The sequence below is a fragment of the Quercus robur genome, chromosome 5 (assembly GCF_932294415.1).
Source record: "Quercus robur chromosome 5, dhQueRobu3.1, whole genome shotgun sequence".
NCBI classification, from domain to species: Eukaryota; Viridiplantae; Streptophyta; class Magnoliopsida; order Fagales; family Fagaceae; genus Quercus; species Quercus robur.
Genome location: NC_065538.1, coordinates 74,284,682 through 74,302,726, shown reverse-complemented (window position 1 = coordinate 74,302,726; position 18,045 = coordinate 74,284,682). Strand labels below are relative to the sequence as shown.

At 34.7% G+C, this 18,045-nt stretch overlaps 2 protein-coding genes and 1 long non-coding RNA gene across 6 annotated transcripts; 1 reads left to right on the top strand and 2 right to left on the bottom strand.

Moving 5' to 3' along the window:
• Nucleotides 1–395: 395 nt before the first annotated feature.
• LOC126727036 (chitin elicitor receptor kinase 1-like) lies at nt 396–6,054 on the bottom strand. Its single transcript, XM_050432497.1, has 9 exons — nt 5,829–6,054; nt 4,809–4,939; nt 4,342–4,431; nt 2,300–2,393; nt 2,062–2,213; nt 1,906–1,997; nt 1,174–1,312; nt 975–1,073; nt 396–765 (listed from the first exon to the last, which is right to left on the bottom strand). Exons 1-9 carry the CDS (start codon nt 5,974–5,976, stop codon nt 601–603), a joined length of 1,110 nt encoding a protein of 369 aa, XP_050288454.1. The 5' UTR covers nt 5,977–6,054; the 3' UTR covers nt 396–600.
• A 61-nt stretch (nt 6,055–6,115) lies between these two features.
• Nucleotides 6,116–10,413, bottom strand: LOC126727038 (auxin-induced in root cultures protein 12-like). Of its 3 annotated transcripts, none has more exons than XM_050432498.1 (4): nt 9,764–10,413; nt 6,725–6,767; nt 6,424–6,592; nt 6,116–6,289 (listed from the first exon to the last, which is right to left on the bottom strand). In XM_050432498.1, the coding sequence occupies exons 1-4, from the start codon at nt 10,344–10,346 to the stop codon at nt 6,152–6,154; spliced, it is 933 nt and encodes a 310-aa protein (XP_050288455.1). In that variant the 5' UTR covers nt 10,347–10,413; the 3' UTR covers nt 6,116–6,151. The 3 variants fall into 3 exon arrangements, 2 of the variants coding, with proteins under 2 accessions (XP_050288455.1, XP_050288456.1); XM_050432499.1 differs by having other exon boundaries at nt 6,424–6,451; nt 9,764–10,410; XR_007656124.1 differs by having other exon boundaries at nt 6,161–6,289; nt 6,424–6,587; nt 9,764–10,406.
• A 571-nt stretch (nt 10,414–10,984) lies between these two features.
• LOC126727041 (uncharacterized) lies at nt 10,985–15,597 on the top strand. Of its 2 annotated transcripts, none has more exons than XR_007656126.1 (2): nt 10,985–11,371; nt 14,581–15,597. It is a non-coding gene; the product is annotated as an uncharacterized LOC126727041 (long non-coding RNA). The 2 variants fall into 2 exon arrangements; XR_007656125.1 differs by lacking the exon at nt 10,985–11,371 and adding an exon at nt 12,607–13,416.
• The last annotated feature ends 2,448 nt before the right edge of the window (nt 15,598–18,045 follow it).

Below are 18,045 nucleotides of genomic sequence, written 5' to 3'. Positions count from 1 at the left end.
TACTAAATAATGCAACCATGGCCCAGATGCATGGATTCAGCTAGTAGGAAGAATGGAACAAGTTGAGGCTTTACGACTCAGGTTGCACATCAAGAAGGAAACCATTGCACAAATCTTTTAGCTAAAGGAAGGAAGTAGTTGGACTCTTTTGTGTTTTATTTGCATCCTCCTAATGCTATTATATGCCATAATTGTTGGCTGATACATGGGGTGTTAGTTACTCTAGATGGTGTTGTACTTAATTTATGCCTCTAATTTCAAAAAAAAAAAAAAAAGGGGAATAAGTTCAAATAGAAGTTGGAACATGTCTAAGCCTTAACATGAATTAATATGCCGAGCAAAGATATATAAACACCAGGTAAAAAACTCACAATGAATGGTGGCACAGAAAAATCTTGAAAAACTGAAGACAAATTGACATAAACTACTACACAATATCTACATTTCTTCCACCCTCTCTCAAATCACCTATGGTACTTATTGACAGATATTTACAGAGGATGGACATATCCAAAACAATTGTTAATTAGGACTTTTTCTTCATGGGGTCACTTATCATTTATCAAGGCGTGCATCACTAATGAGCATGAGTCTTCATGGTTATCTTCCTGTCATTAGATGGACTACAGCAGGATTTTCATAGGAAGAACCAAAATCCCAATCCTCAGTTGAAGATGAAAGCGACATTAGTGCAACCACTATAGACCTCATGCTTGGCCTTAGTTGAGGATTTTCTTGTGTACAAGCTTTGGCAAGCTGGACCAGCTGCAGTCAAATCAGCCACAAAAGCTTTTTAGAAATAAGATTTTTTGGTTGATAACTCGATAGTAATAACTTACAACAATAGGGAGGTGGATTCAAATCTTGGTATTACTAATAAAGGAGAGAAGGCTATGCCACTAAGCTATAAGACTCTTGGTAGAAATAAGACTAGTAGTCCATAATTTGCATGCTTATTGTGAATGAGAAATCACCTTCTGGACAGAGTCAAACGGGTAATCATCACCAAGTCTAGGGTCCACAAGTTTATGAAGATCTTCTTCTGGGTCAGGCTGGCTAAGTACATCTTCAAACTGCATCATATCAATAGATAAAATTTGGGTAAATTCTCAAATAAGTAATTCTTGAACTACATTCATAAATAGTAAGCAGAGGAAGGGCAGAGAAAACAACCAAAGCAATAAGTCCCATTGATTCAGGAACATATTCATCTGTCTTGACAATAGCTTCCTTGCCTGATATTAGTTCATAGAGGACAACTCCAAAAGCATATACATCTATCTTTGGGGAAATCTTACCATGTTGAGCATATCTGCACACAAAATTTTGCATTCAGTTTAACTTCTTCTTTTTTTGTATTATAAAACTTGGAAAGATCCTTGAGTTCACAATTAGTTTTCCTGTCAGTGGTATCCTGGTATGCACCAAATTCACAATTTAGGCTCATGCATGGAGGACAAAACTAATTGAACCCCCCCCCCCCCCCCCCCCACACACAAAAAAAAAAAAAAAAAAAAAAAAAATCATCTAAAGAATTGTGTGTATAGATACTGCTCCTTATTCTTTGTATGGTCCATATAATGATGGACAAAGCAATCCTTGCAACTAAACACATGAGAAAAAGCCACCTACCATGTCTTGAAAATTAGCATTTAGCAAGAAAGGTTCAAGAACGTAAGAAAATAAAATTAGAAAAATAACTCAAACATGGATATGTAATACAAATTGGACACAAACACGTGTCGCGTATCCAACGCATCCAGTGGCACTGGCCACTGGACAGAAACCCCTCCCATACAAATTTCGCTACTTTATAATGTGCAAATGAAAATTTTCTGTTTCAAAAGAGTAAACAAATAAATGAAATGAAACATTGAAAAAAAAAAAAGATTAGGAAATTCTTACTCTGGAGCCATGTATCCAAATGTACCCACAAGACGTGTGTACAGCGAAGCACTTCCATATTCAGTCAATTTTGTTAGCCCAAAATCTGCAACCTGTACCAAAATAATTTAGAATAATGACGGTGATGTCAGGCCTACTACGTCAAAACAAGAATACCTTTCCCTGGAAGTTCTTGTCTATCAGTATATTTGCTGATTTAATATCACGGTGGATGTAGACTGGAACGGTATTCTCATGGATGTATTCAATTCCTCTTGCAGAATCCAATGCAATTTTCACTCTAGTAGACCATGGCAATGGATCCCTTCCTGAAAACCAAAGATACAATATGCAGTCATGAACATACATTAATAGAAAAGAGATGTTGAGTAAGCAGATGCATTTTCATTTTCACCTGAGCTGTGCAGATGTTGACTTAAGTTGCCATTCTCGATATACTCATAAACTAGGAAAAAGGAGCCCTCAACGCAATATCCTAATAAGCGAACCTGCATGAAGTTTAACATAGAAACAAATAGTCACCTTAAGATAATTGAACGATGCAACTGTTAGTTGGGCAAAATCAGCAACTTGATATTAGCTAAGCACTCACAGAAAGCAAATACTGGTTTGACAAAAAGTTCCTAATAGTTATGTATATACCAAAATCTGAAGCCAGCTTTTCTCCTGAGCAAAGTATCATGTCAAAGAGCATTATGGAAAAGAGCTTAGAAAAGTGTATAAGCCTCTTAGCAACCAATGAAATACGAATAATAAAGTAAGCCAAGTACTTATGATTGTCATATACATTTACTTAGAATATTAATCATCAGTAACTAGTTACAATTATTAGGGTTTATGCCCTAAAATCTAATTTATTGGCATGTTATAAATAATTAAATTATTTAATTATATGAGACTATTTATAAATGAACTAATGGGACATTATCATAGTTCTTGAGATGTATTGTATATGATTTAGTTACAAAAGACATAAATCACAAGTTCCTTGTAAACTCAAAATATAGTTCGTAGTCGGTGATGAAATTAGGCGTTTCATTTGTAAAGACTATAACACATCAACTAAGATGGTTTGTCTTGATCATAAAAGTGGAGACTTCTAGTTGATGTGTTGATATGTTTTAAGTGTGTAAGACATATTGAATAGAAGTGGAGACTTCTAGTTGATGTGTTGATATGTTTTAAGTGTGTAAGACATATTGAACTAGACCACTGTGAGATTAATTATTCAATTAATAGCTGTCACCTGAATAATTAATCTCACAACTTCTAATTTCATAGACTCTCAATTCTGAGAGGATAGTAAACCCGATCAAGAAATTTAGGTTACTTTGGTATATCAAGAGTGAGATCTAATTTCACGGTCAAAATCTCAGTATATTGGGTAACCACACGTAGTATTGAGGGAACACATATTTTCAAGATGGAATCCATAATCTCTTTCTATAGAGACATGAAATATCCTATTGAGATAAGTTTAATGAAACTGGTTATTTAGGGCCGGCCACTTTAGTAAAGAGTTACTAAAGTTCATATTTTATGAAATTAGATTTCATAAATATGAATAACTAAAAGATTAAACTGGGTACTCAAGGAATAAAATAGTTGTTTACAAGATAACAGTTTATTATGACTTTATTCACTATGAATGTTTTATGGAGTGGTTAAATGATATCATATTAGAGTCTTGGAATATAATTTATTAATAAAGTCTAGAGTGCAATTATATTTCTATAGTAGTACTTGTTATATAATTAATGGTAATTTTGGGGTTGTCAAGAGTTGACAGATAAGTCTGAGACCCATTGGAGCTAGAGTCTTATTAGTCCATTTGGTCTCATCCCAAGCCACACACTTAAGCCTAATTGGGCTGGCCCAAAAGGATAACCCAATTAGATAATCAGTTATTTATTTAATGAAAGTTATTAAATAAAGTAACTACCAAAGCAGGTAAAAAGTACATATGATTAAAAGAAGAGAAAACAGTTTTTTTGTACAAGTTTTTTTGGAATTCACTTTTCTAAAGGAAAATTAATTGAGAGACCACTCATCTTGGACACTGTGGAATTGGGATGAAGATTGAAGGTATTCTCAAATCTTGTTTTTGAATTTTACTGCACTAAGGTACGCTTTTTCTTCTTTGTTCTAGAATTCAAGGTTACATGTTATCTTCCATGAATGAAGTAGATCCTTGTATTGCTTCTACTGTGGGTTTTGTATGAGATGCAAAACCAGTTTTTCCGACAACAACATGATTGGACAAGGTGCAGAATCGATCAGCTAGAGGATTCTGACTGAGTTTTCTAATGTACAATCTGCTCCCAGTCTCTAACCATGTTGGCATAATGCCTGAGCCATCAGTAGGATTTATTTTGAATTTGAAATCTACCAAAATAAATTGAAGTAGAGAATAAAATTACAGGGAAAGCATATTACCAGGTTCAAGTGATGAACATTAGTTAAAACCTTCAGTTCAGAAATAAATTCTTCAGATGCTTGCATATCCATCTTCTTAATTGCAGCTTTCTGCATGATAGTAGGACGAAAGAGTCTGTTAGAATAAATTTTAAATGCTTAAATTTATCATTTCTTAACAGCTTAAGATTTAGAAATAAGTTGTAGTTTATCATGGTGTTGGAGTAAATGTGAAAAAATTACATGGTTTTTGAATTCTCAAAGAGGACTGCTATGACATACCACGGTTTGAATTTTTATGATTAGATTCTAAAGTTCTGACAGTATGGATGTCTAAATGCCGTGAGACTTCAGAGATGGGGTGGACCTTTTGCTCTTACTATGGTGCTTTCAAGCCAAGAAGGCTCATGTTACATCATGGTTTGAATGTATATATGACTCAGATTCTGAAGTATGACAGCCAGACAACAATGTAAGATTCAACAAACCTCTCCTCGTAATTCTGCATAGTAAACAGATCCAAAGCCACCTTGCCCAATCTTATTATCCAGGCTGAAGTCATCAGTGGCTTTTGCAAGCTCTTCATATGAGAACTCAACAGATTTGTCCATGGTAATACCTGTGAGCCATGACGAAGGAGCACCAGTAAAAGAAACCAATTCTGAAGCTTTCTTTTGGAATTGTGTACAAAAGCTATGTCATTGCAAGAAAAAACTCATTATATGTGATTATAAATTTTGGAAAAATGTGAGAGAAACATGAGCTTGCAAATGATGCATATGGTACACCCTTTGCAATTTTTAAGTGTTTTCCTATTGGAACCTTACAAATAGTTTGACCCAATAACAGATGAGTTAGCAAGGCTGTCAAATGATGTTACTAAACTAGCTCTAATCGTAGCCACAAAGAGTAGCTTCACCATTTCTAACCCATATTGCCGCCAGTAAGTCCTAGGCAAGAGGTGGTAGCCAAGAAAGCAATAAAGCAATACGCACTGAGGGAGAGTCACCTATTTTTGTTGTTTGGCTCTGCTTTTGAAGGCATTTGAGGTCAACATCTTGAGGCATGCCTTATTATCAGGCTTTATTAGAAACACAATTGTGGGTTGGATGCATATGGTAAATGGGGTGCATGTTTCATGCATGGAGGCAATACCCAAGACTATGCTTCAACACATCCAATGTGCTATAAAATGAAGGTGTAAACTCTCTTCATTGAAAATTTCTTTATGGGTCTTATGATGCTGCTCAAGAAGTATCTATTCATCCAAATTCATAATTCTCATAATTTGAGATATAAAATATATGCAATAAATGAAAATCAAAGCATGGAAAAATATGCAGAGAAAAGGCATGTTCCAAAAATAAGTTTTGCAACTCATGATAGTTAACTCTTATCATTATTCATATAGAAATGAGTGACACTTACCAAATGATCATTTCAAATTTAAATGTCTCTCTTAAAATAATTAAAATCGATAAGATGGTTCACCAAAGCATAAATATTACCATGTCTATGTTGAACGTACTGGTGTTGGGATACTGCAAGGAGAGTTGATATCTCCACAGCCTCCTCCTTCTTCTTCTTCCTTCCATATACCCCCACATACAGACAAAATGCCAAAATAGATGCTCCAGCAACTGCTGCTATAGACATGCCAGCAATGGCTCCACTTGAAATACCTTCTTAAAATGCCACCGCAATGTAAGCTTGAAATTATTGGAATAACAGTTACTATATTAAATTCACCATTTCTATCAACTTAAATTTTTGGATCTAATGGTAGTTTATATTAGAGTAACTGATTCTGAACTGAAATCCTATGTCTAGCTTAAACTTTTGAAATAAGTGGTACTTTATCATAAATAACACTAAAGCCCATATTTGGCATATAACTTTTGACCCCATACAGCAAAAGGTAGAACAGATAAGAAACACTGAAGAAATTTTCAAGAGAAGACTCAACCACCTGTGCTGCAAAAGAGGGGGAAAAAATGGAAAATTTTATGTAATTGTTAGTCAACTTGAAGGAGTTTTTGAAGCATAAAGCAATAATATAACAGTTATTTCAATCTGAGAGCACGTCTAGATGGCAAGACTTACTGTAGCGGTGGAAATGTTCCATTTTGATCTGCAAAATAAAAATAAAGCCAAAAGTTTAGAACTACGCAGACGTGAGATGCTTTGTAGAGCAAAACCATATTGGCTTGCTAATAATAAATGATACACAAATTGAGTAGATATCTCAGAGAAGAAATCTCCAACACCTGTTCTGCAAAAGAGAGAAAAGGAGGGGGGGGGGGGGGGGCAATGTAATTGTAAGTCAACTTGAAGTGTTTGAAGCATAAAGCAAAAATATAACATTCATTTCAAACTGAGAGCTTGTCTAGATGGTTTGAATTACTGTGGTGCTGGTGCTGGTGTTGGTGGAAATGTTCCGTTTTGATCTGAAAATAAAAGAAAAGCCAAAACTTTAGAATGATTGCCAGCAATGCTTCTACTATGCAGTCATGAGGTGCTTTGAAGAGCAAAACCATATTTCTAATGATAAAGGATACACACATTGAGTGGATATTGAAGCCTAAATTTTTAACCTGCATGCTTTAAATTCTAATGCACAAGAAGGTAACTCAGTAGCATCATCGAAAGATATCAACAAATAAATGCACTTTTAATAATTTTATGGGAAAATATACTCAGTTTTTTGGAATATGGAAATACTTAATGTACTCCTTGTCTGTTGAAAGTGACATAGCTTGTAAAGCCAACATGTGTGTCAAGTGGAAGTGGTACATATTCCATCTCAGATGGTGTTATGATTGGACAGAGGAAACCGAGCCTAGATTAATGGGATGTTATGTTAAGTCAAAGACATAGGAAACCTAATCTAAATCTATGGGATACACATGTTATTGAGTCCATAGGACTAGGTTGGGAAACCGTGACCATTTGTAATCAACTTAGGGAATCTTAGGGGGTGTTTGGTTTGTGTTTTCAAATAATAATTTTCAGTTCTTAAATAACATTACACGTTTTTCCACACACTTTTTTACCCACACGTATTTCCACAAATGTTTTCAAACAACAATTTTCAGTTTTTAAATACATGTACCAAACGAGCCCTTAGTGTGTCTTTAGTGTATTTTGAAGTATGTTCAAGTCCAAGACAAGACCAAGGTTCTACCCAAGAAGACCCAAGTTTCTGGAATCTCGACACTAGCTCGATCCCTACTCAACCGATCGAGATTCACTAGACTCGATCGATCAAAACAAGATCTCAATTGATAGAGATTCGTGTAAAATCAGGTTTCCAATTCATTTCAGCCAACTTTTTTGATCTAGGGTTCTTGGTTTTCAAACCAGGTATAAAAGCAATCTAGGGCAAGTTTTTATAGACTTTTTGAGAGTCGTGTATTGTACACAAGCATTAGAGATTTTTCAAGCTCTTGTCAAGCATCAACTAGAGATCCAAGTTCAAAGTTCTAAAGATCCAATGATCAAGGTGAAGTTGCTACAATTTGGTTACATTAAAGTTGCTAGTGTGAATCTTCAAATGGGTACTTGAAATTGTGAGCGAGAAGTTCAAGTTCAACAAAGTCCAAAAATAGAAGAATCCATGCAAGGCAGGCTCAAGGCAAGCCGCACTTGTACAAACCAAAAAAAAAAAAAAAAAAAATTAAAGAGTTTTAATGCTCCCAAAACATTGAGATAGTAGAAATCCAACTTAATTGAAACTATAAACTATTTCACCAATAAAAATTATTATGAATGTGCTGAATAATTATTGACAAAAGTTTCTTAACAACTTGTGAAAGAGATGTAAATAAAACTTAATTAGCAATTTTACATCTCAAAAAACAAGAATTTTTTTTAATACAAAAAAATGTATATAAAATAGAAAGTCAACTAAATAGTATTTAATTAATATTTAGAATTGAAAAAGCTCACTAAAATTTTTCACTTTAGGCCTCATAATACATTGAGCCGGCCTAAGTTCATGGATTTGGAGCTATATGAGGTCACGTTAGTAAGTACTATCCGAGATAGCTATAGATTTATAATTAAATTTATTGTATAAACTTACATTCAATTCTAGTGGATATTATTTCCTTGGGGTTGATAGGTTAAACCACCTCCGTGATTTTTATTTTGGGATGAGTGTTCCATTGGCCCACCCTGGGTCACCATATTGCATGTCATTGTGCCTGTTGTCTTGTGTGATATGGTATATGCGTTAACCACTTAAGAACTAGCACATAATTGAATTAATAATCAACTTGGTTTAAAATTGGTAATTTGGCAAAACCAGGGCATAAATCCTTTAACACATGCAAACTCCATATTTTAGGTGGTCTCCTAAAAATTAGGGCTACTTCCATGAGTTGTTATCCTACAGTAACACAACAGCAAAAATAAGCTTTAATCTCAAATTTTTAGAGTTATTCTTTTCTTCCATTTTATTTTATCTACAGTCATATCCTCTTTTACTTTCAAAATTGATAAGTCATTTTTTATTACTTCCACTAAAATTATGTTAGCTCTTCATCTACTTTTTGTTACTTAGGCTGTGTTTGTTTCATGTAAGTGATTTTCCGGAAAATACTTAGTTTCCGGAAATGTTATTTTCCGGAAAGGAAAATATTTTTAAGTGTTTGGTTGCATTTCAGAAAATGTTGTGAAAAATATTTTTTAGTGTTTGGTTGTATGGTTGAAAATGCTATTTTCCTACAAATTTTTCACACGGTAATTCAACCCACGACAGCAAACTCCGGCAATCAAAAGCCACAACCACCAAAACACCACCACCACACCACCACAACAACAACAGAAATCAAAATCACATAGAGAGAGATCGGTGGGTCGAAGATCGGGTCGCGACTGGGTTCGACAAGTGGCAAGATCGCGTGAAGCCGATTGGTGTTGCGATCGCGATCAGCGCAAAGGCGAGATCGCGCGAAGCCGATTGATGCTGCAATCGCGATCGGCGCGAAGGCAAGATCGCGATCGGGGACAACGATCTAGGTCGAGGACGATCCAGCGACACGGTCGGGGATGACGATCAAGCGGAGCGGTGCGATCGTCGGACTGGAGCTTGCGAGATCGACTGGTGCATGCGATCGGCGCGGACTGGAGCTCGGGGTTCGCCAGCGATCGTCGGACTGGACTGGAGCTCGGGGGCCTCTTCTTCCTCTCGCATGCTCTCTCTCTCTCTCTCTCTCTCTCTCGGTCCGGAATTCATTTGAAGTGAAAATAGAAGCGCAAATTCATTTCCGTAGTCAAAGCCTTTTTTTTTGGATCAACGGAAATCAATTTCCGGAAAATTCTATTTTCCAGACCAACCAAAAACCCGCATTTTTAGAAAAGCAAGAAGTGATTTTCACCCGAAACAAACACCCCTTAAATTATATTGTTACTTAAAATGATAAAAAGAAAGCAGCCGTACCTGTAGAACCCGACGACGGCAGAAGTTGTAGAACCCCAGTGGATAGATGATTATCACGTTTTAATAAGTGGGGCCCAGGGACTCCTTGACTAACGGGACCCACTTGCCAAACATGGTTCACCTTCTCAGTCTTCTCCGGGAGCCTCCATGTGGCGAAGATCATGATAGTCGAGTCGGAAAACCAGGAGCTGATGTCCGACACATCGTACGACAGCTTGGTCCCGGACGACGAGAAGTTGTAGGAACTGATGTTGTAGGTTTTCACGGTCGGGATGGAGCTGTTGGGTCTGTAGGCCAGCAGGGCCTGGGACCCAACCATCCCGGTGGATGAGGGATTGATGGCCCACGACACCCAGCCATCGGCTTGGGGTGGATTGGCCAGGAAGGCTATCGACAGTGTGGCACTGGAGGCATTGTAATTCCAGTATAGATAGGCACCCAGGTATGGAAGATCGGTGCAGTTGGCGTAAACCTTGTCTGTGAATTTCTGTGATGTGCAGGTCAGTGACTCACCAGGTGAGACTACCAAACCTAGCACCACCACTGCCGCCACCCGCATCCCCAACATCACATGCCTACTCATAAACTTGTATTTTTTTTTTTTTTTTTTTTTACACTTTAGAATAGAAAGTACTGATATGAGAACGAACAAACATGAATTATTATTTGTCAGGGAGTTAACGGTCTTTGACGCGCTCATTTATTTTTGCCTCCTTTTTTTAAAAAAAAAAAAAAAAAACCAAAGACTAGCTTTGCTTAAAACAAACCAGATTGTGAACAATTCGGACACAACTCAATAAAAAACTCATTCATATTTGTTTGTTTATAAATAAGCTAAACTTGAGCCTTAGTTTTCGGCTTGTTTAATAAACAAACCGAGCCTGAGCAAAAAAATTCATTCGTGAACAATAGAGCTCAATACAACACAAGTCAACCTTAAACTCATGTATAGCTTGATAAAAAGCTTAATATATATTTGCTAAATAAACTAAATATTTTTACATTATACATATTTTAATAATAAAATTTCTCACGTGAGACCACCTTTTAGTATCCATTACTTTAAGTTTTTTTTCTTTCCTTTAAAAAATAAAACATTAAAAAAAAAAAAAAAAAAAGACTGGAGACTTCTTTTAGTAATTCACGCTTTTTCTAGACTTTTCAATTCCACTTCTAGAGTTCTCTAGTACAGCAATACTTCATGCATACAGCTGGACTTCACTTCACCATCTTAGATGTCCCTTGGTTGTCTTTTCCTATTATTTTCGTGTGTTACAGTTTACTAGTTTAGTCATTTACTAAGTATCATTTCCATCTGAATACACTATATCTTAATACAGTTTAGTTTCTTTCTCTACTGAAACTTGACAATTTAATTCTATCATTGAACCAAAAAAAAACCCAATTCAATTTTATTCAAACTGAAATTCTCAACTGTCACTCAATGAGTCCATGTCTATCATATGCAGTCTGCAGCCTAAATCCGGTGTAGTGGGTGTGCAAAGAGCTCCGACAACAGCTCTAGATTCGGTGTAGTATTTGGCATCACTACCATCTTCGCTCTCTACCTCCATCCTCCAAGACATTCATAGCCTTCTCTCACCATAGGTAAATTTTCATGTTTAAAAATTTTCTATATATTTTTATAGTTGTTTGCACTGTAGTTTGTTTGATATTGCAAAATCGTTTTGATTTCCAAGTTATGGTTGTTTATGAAATTTCTATATAACTTAGAAAAATCTTGTTGGTTGAATTCATTTGATAATAACTTAACTTTGTAATTAGTGAATTGTGGTTGTGGAGTCTGGTATGTATTTTGGAATGGGTCAGAGCTTTTCTTTTCCTTAGTTGCAAAGTCCTCTGTGGTTAGCTAATCACAGGTGGAATTAGAACCATGAACAAATGAGTATATTATTTTCTTATTTTTATTTACTTGATTGTTGGAGATTTGAGCACTTGATAATGCAATTTTGTTAGATCCCAAGCAAAAAAACTTGACTTGAGCTTAAGTTTGAGCTTGATGTTAGGCTCGAGCTTGCCTTGATTAATTTATCAAGCCGAGCTCAAGCTTTTGGGTTTTCCCACGAGCTCAGGTTCAAACATCATATTTAGGCTTGTCTCAAGCTCGAGCCAAGCTTGAGCATTTGATTTTTACTGACGAGCCAAGCTCAAACAGGCACTACTCGCTTGAGCTTGGCTCGTTTATAGCCCTACTAGCTTTTAACCATACAATGCATTGGATTTATATTTACATGATAACCTACTTTCTTGTAAGCTAAACTAAAATAATTTAATAGAAAATTTAAGAAACTACACCATTATATGATTTACTCTAATATAACTTTAGGGTGAGTTTGATTTAACTTTTTGAAATTGGGCTTTTTGAAAAAGTGCGGGTTTCAAAAAGTGCGGTATGAAACTGGACTTTTTTGAAACTGGACTTTTTTAAAAAGCTAAGTATTTGGTAAAAACCGTTAAAAAGTGCTTTTTGAAAAAACTGAGTGTTTGGCTAGCACTTAAAAAAGTGGCGGTTTGAGTTATAAATTGCCAAACAGGACAATGTATATATAAGGGAGATTATTTCATACTTAAACCAACTACTTAATAATACTTACTTAAAAAAATTACTTAATAATAATAATAACAATAATAATTTATTGTTAACTAAAATTTGTTGTAAAAATATTGTTAACTAAAATTTGTTTTACAAATATTTTAAAGATAGCATTTCTCTAATACAATTTTTTTTTTCATAAGCATACTTAAAAAAATAATAATAATAAAAAATTGTTCAAGCCTGTGCCCCACACCACACGTATAACTAACACAAAACCTTTTTTTTTTTCCCCTTTTTTTCTCAGCCACATCTTCTTAACCTTTTGTCTTCTTTATTACTCCCTTATCTCTATTTTCCTCCACACAGCACACATTTCTTCACATTTTTTCTTCTTTTAAGTTTCAACGCCTTGGATTTTTTTGAAAATAACTATAAAAACCAAACTATATTATTAGTTAGCCAAGGTTTGAAACTATTTTGGTATCTAACAAATCGAGTGTGTTACTCTTGATTTTGGGATTATAAATCGAGTATATTGCACTTGATTTTCCCATTGCACCAGCAGCTGAGGTGGACAAACTATCCACGTAGGCCTGTAAATCTAGCCCAAAGGACTCGGTTTGGTATAAAGGAAATCGAGCCCAAAGAACTCGATTTAGTTTTAATGGAAACCGAGCCTACTAAACTCGATTTCAGTTCATCCCTCCACGTGTTAAAATCACTCAAAACATCACTCAAACTCAAACACACTCAACAGATCACTTAAACACACTCAAACTCAAACACACCGAGTCCTCACAGTTTCTCACTCTTCAAACCCCCACTCTCACTCTTCAAACCTTGCGCCACTACTTAGCCTCATCACTTTTCAAACTCTCACTCTCACTCTCACTCTTCAAACCCTCACTCTCAATCTTCAAACCTTGCGCCACTGCTCAACCTCATCACTCTTCAAACTCTCACTCTTCAAACCCTCACTCTTCAAACTCTCACTCTCCTTCAAACCTCGTGCCACGCCACTACTCAACCTCATCACTCTTCAAACTCTCACTCTCAGTCTTCAAACCTCGTGCCACTACTCAACCTCAATCTAAAGGTAGGTACCCCTTCTCAATTTGCTTGCTTTGATTAGATCAGAATAATTTTTTTATTTATTAATGCTCCAGATTTATTTCTTTTTTCTGGGTTTGCTTTAGATACATCATATATACGTTCTTGTTACACTACAGGCTTTTTTTTTTTTTTTTTTGCTTGAAATTTTGTAGTGTTAATTATGTTTCATTGGAAATGGAAAAAACCCCCAATGAAAGTGGTCCCCAGTGATTGTAGATAGGCATTCATAACAAAACCATTTTGATTGTGAGATGAACCTATAGTGGAGGTGTGAATGTGATGAGGGGAGTATCGGTATCATGCTGCAATGGAAGTTGGGATGGAATGGTCAGTCCATGAAGGTTGTTAGACAATATCCTATCTAGGTAGTGGCGAGAAGAGTGGTATTTTGTAGCCTAAGGGTGGATGATTCCATTGCCAACTGCTAAAACATTGATAACTTTGCCATAAGAATGGGGATTGATGGAATAGTATAAATTGAAGAATAGGGAAAATGCAAATTGCTTTTTGGATCTACATGTTAACATACTACTCTTTGCCTGTCCACCTGTTTGTTCGTATGCCAAAACCTATGATTTTTTGGAAATAATAAGCACTTGGTTTAGCTTTATAAGCTGTAGTGACCGAAATTGAGAAGGAAAAATCTTCACATGCCTCTCTTTGGTTGTACATCATCATTTACTAAAAGGAAAATGACTCTTAGGTTCTTAGCATTGGATATATTAGATGATCAATCTGCAACTAGGGAAGTACCCTCATTCTGTAATTAATGCAGCCAAGAGGTGATTCCATTATTATTATTTTTAAATTGCTGAATACGAAATCTAGGTTTGTGGTTAAGGAATGATGCTTGATGAAAGCCACTCAAAAACGTGATTTCTGAGGCATATTATGATGAGGCTGAAGGTGTAAATTCTAACTCCTTAGAACACATTTGAATGAAAATGGAGAAATGTAGAGGGCTTAATTAATTTAGCTCATACTGAGTTTTTGGCAGCATATTGAGTTTTTTTTATATATCTTTATTCCCTGTGGTTGATTGTCATACTTATCGTTTGTGCAAGAAATTAGGCTATACATTGAGATCCTTGCCAATTTATCTTCAACATGTGCTTATATTACTCTTGACTTCCTAAACTTCGTGCAGTATGGCTGTCGTTGCTGTTAAGATCCCTAATGAGTTCGGTCCTGGTCCCATGGAAGGTTCGATGTTAAGGTTTCTAAAAGAACATCAATCGTGCGTTGTTTAGGAAGGTGAGGTAAAATTAAAATCGACCACCTATTGAATTTCTATATTCTCCTCTTATCCTTTTACATTATGTTGAATTTTTTTTCCATTTCTAAAATTCTAAGTTTGTCAATGGTACTACTAGCTTTGAATGCATAGTCATGCCTATTAGTTGGGTTGAGTTAGATTGGTTAACTGTTGCACACCCTTAGACTTGATTTCCATGCCTACGTGGATAGATTCTCCAGCTCAGATGCTGGCACAACGCGAAAATCAAGTACATCATACTTGATTTATAACCCAAAATCGAGAGTAAAACACTCAATTTGTTAGATACCAAATTAGTTTCAAACCTTGGCTAACTAATAATATAGTTTGGCTTTTATAGTTATTTTCAAAAAAAAATCCCAACGTCTCTCTCTCTCTAACTCTGTTTCACCTCCTCTAAACTACTACTTCATCAAAGGGGAGAGAGTGAGAACTGAGAAAGATCAAAATGAAAGATAGAGAGATCTTGGCAAACCCAAAGAAAATGAAGAACAACAAAGATAGAGAGGTGGTCGCCGGTCATTGATTGAAGATTGGATCAGAGCAAAGCAAACGAAAGCATATGGTCAATCATAGTGTTACCCTGTTCCTCCTTACGCCTTTGCTCATCAATAAGTGCTTGCAAGAACTCATTCATCCTCTTGGAGAGACTCTTCAACTTCTTCTCCAAACCTCCATAATCCATCCACCGCAAGATGGGTATAAACTCCATTTGAAAGATTTTGCTATATTTTGATGTTTTTTTGTTTTGCATTTTAAGGAATCCTAATTTGCAAGGGATTGATTTTTTTTTTTTTCCTTAGTTGATTTGGGAATTTGTTATAGATTTTTTTGTGTTTAGACTTGGAAATTTGTTATTGAATTGAACCTGGACTAGACACTATTTTTTGTGGTCTTTGTAGAAATTAATTTATCAAAAGGTTCTGCCATTCTGGGGCTGCAAACACAGTGGGCAATTCGGGAAATAACCGGTGGCTTTCCAACGATAATGCTCAAAAAGCCCTTTGGCTTTTGCAAAAGCAGCTGAGAGCTGCCTTCCTGTTAAAGTGCTCTTCCTTCACAAATTCAAAATGTAGCTTTTTAGAGAAAACAACTTTTAAATCTTACCAAACACACTTTTAATTTTTTTGGTTTCAAAAAGCCCGTTTCAACTTATAGTACCTGAAACAAACGCACACTTAATCTGTATTATAATTTGATGAAAAAGTCATTGATTGAACGTGCAATGGTTTACAAAGAATATGTCAGTTTCAGATATTGCAAAAAAAAAAAAAAAAAAAAAAAACTCAAAATTTTAGATATTAAAATTTCTAAAAGACAAAAAAATATTAAAAAGTCAGATGATTCACTAATTAAAAATTATTGAAATAAAACAAAATATATATGATTAAACAATAGAGAAATATAAGAGAAAGATGGGTTATGTTCGAAAAAATAATTTCAATTATAGCAAGCTTCTTTATCTTGTAAAAAACGGCTAAAGAGAGTTTGGTGGTTTATGTATGAAAATTATTTTTTTTTAAATACATGAAAAACCATAATATATATATATATATATATTTAACAAAGTAAAAGAGAAGAAAATAACATAAGAAGAGCTCATACCTCTACTGACTTTTAAAAAAGAATATTAGGGTTTGCTTTGTTTTTATAGTGTTCATGATTAACCTCGCAAATTTGGAGATAAATTATCAATGTTTGAGTTTGAATTTAAGTTTGACTTATTAGAGAGATAGAGTTTCACTCAATTCGCAAATTTGGAGATAAATTATCAATATTTGAGTTTAAGTTTGAACTTATTAGAGAGATAGAGTTTCACTCAATGTTAATTTGGGTTAAACAAAAATAATTTTTTTTAAAAAAATGATAATGATGAGTTTGAGTTTAAGTTGGACTTGTTAGAAAGATAGAGTTTCACTCCTTTTTAAGTTTGGACTAAACAAAATAATAAATGATAATTTTATTTAAATATTTTACTGACATGGAAAATTATGAAAGCTTTAGAGGTTTCGGTTTATATAAATATATATATATATATATATATATATATTGTAATGCCCCAAAATCATAAATAATAAAAGTCTATTCAATCTAAATAATTCATAAAAATATTAAATAAAAGAAACCAGCAACCTAAAATCTCATCACGAATGTCAGAGCTCTAATCCACCAAAGATAAAACATCCTTAAAATAACTCTCCAGTACAATGTTTAATGCCATAAAAATAATAATAAAATCATCAGTTCTACAAAATAGTTCGTAACTGTTGTCTTTGAAGAATCTCACTCCAATAATCCATCTAATGTATCTGTAAGGGAAAATAAAAGGGGGGTGAGATAACTCAATAAGTGGAATTTACTAACATTGGAGTGTGGGAACAAACCTTTCAAATAAATAATTCTTACAACAAATTCATAACTTGTAACTCATCAATATTTTATCATCAGATACTTCATATAAAAAATATATATTTATATTGTGAGCCATCATAATACATATATCAATACCATCATATAAACAATTTCTTAGGCTTTTCTCGTGGTCAACGTTTACGTCCTGTTAATAGGGTTATGTTGTCCCCTTTTAGGACTAGAACCTTATTTTCATCAATTTTCTTAAGGATGGCTCATTTGGAACCTAAAGGTGCACTCCCTTGTTAAGGAGCTTCCTTTTTGGATTCTCAATAGTATACTCCCTTGCTAAAGAGCTATCAAATGTGCACTGTCCCCTTTTCTAGGACCGTCCCTTGCTAAGAACTAGCTGCAGTTTGATTGTCTCTTGCTAAGGACTAAATACAATACTGAGCTTTTAATCACGACTTGCCATAGGTTTTCAAAACATATTCAATATGCTCACAAAAATAATCCATTCATAATTCTCAAAAATATAAAGATATGTACACACATATAAGGTTAAAAAAATTCAGGTTGTCCCACAAGTTTTTCATAAAACAAATAGTCAATGTGCACATCAAACATTTATAAAATATCAATTTATATATAGAATATCAACATATTTCTTGATATGAGAATAGTTTGATAATCAACACTATTTTGGAAAAACCCCTAAAATTAATAAACACCACTTACCTCTAATTTGCATAAATATGAAATCAACCACCCTTAAGTCACACTAAATTAGTAGAATTAGAACCTAGCAACACCAAAAATAGGTTCATCAATACACAAATTTCCCGCTTAAAATCAGTTTTCACACTTGAATAGTTTAATCTATCAATATTAAAGCCTACGGAGATGTTAGATTCTCCGTGCCACTCTAATTGCGGTACTGAGGCTACCTTATAATTCAAACTATATGTAGGGCCTAGTTTTGCT

Coding starts and splice junctions, on each gene's coding strand:
- LOC126727036 (XM_050432497.1), bottom strand. CDS start 5,976: ATGTCTATAGCAGCAGTTGCTGGAGCATCTATTTTGGCATTTTGTCTG. Junction 2,214..2,299: donor TCAACATCTGCACAGCTCAG/GTGAAAATGAAA, acceptor TTTGGTTTTCAG/GAAGGGATCCATTGCCATGG. Junction 766..974: donor CGTTTGACTCTGTCCAGAAG/GTGATTTCTCAT, acceptor ATTTGACTGCAG/CTGGTCCAGCTTGCCAAAGC.
- LOC126727038 (XM_050432498.1), bottom strand. CDS start 10,346: ATGAGTAGGCATGTGATGTTGGGGATGCGGGTGGCGGCAGTGGTGGTG. Junction 6,593..6,724: donor ACACCAGCACCAGCACCACA/GTAATTCAAACC, acceptor TCTCTTTTGCAG/AACAGGTGTTGGAGATTTCT. Junction 6,290..6,423: donor GGAACATTTCCACCGCTACA/GTAAGTCTTGCC, acceptor TTTGCAGCACAG/GTGGTTGAGTCTTCTCTTGA.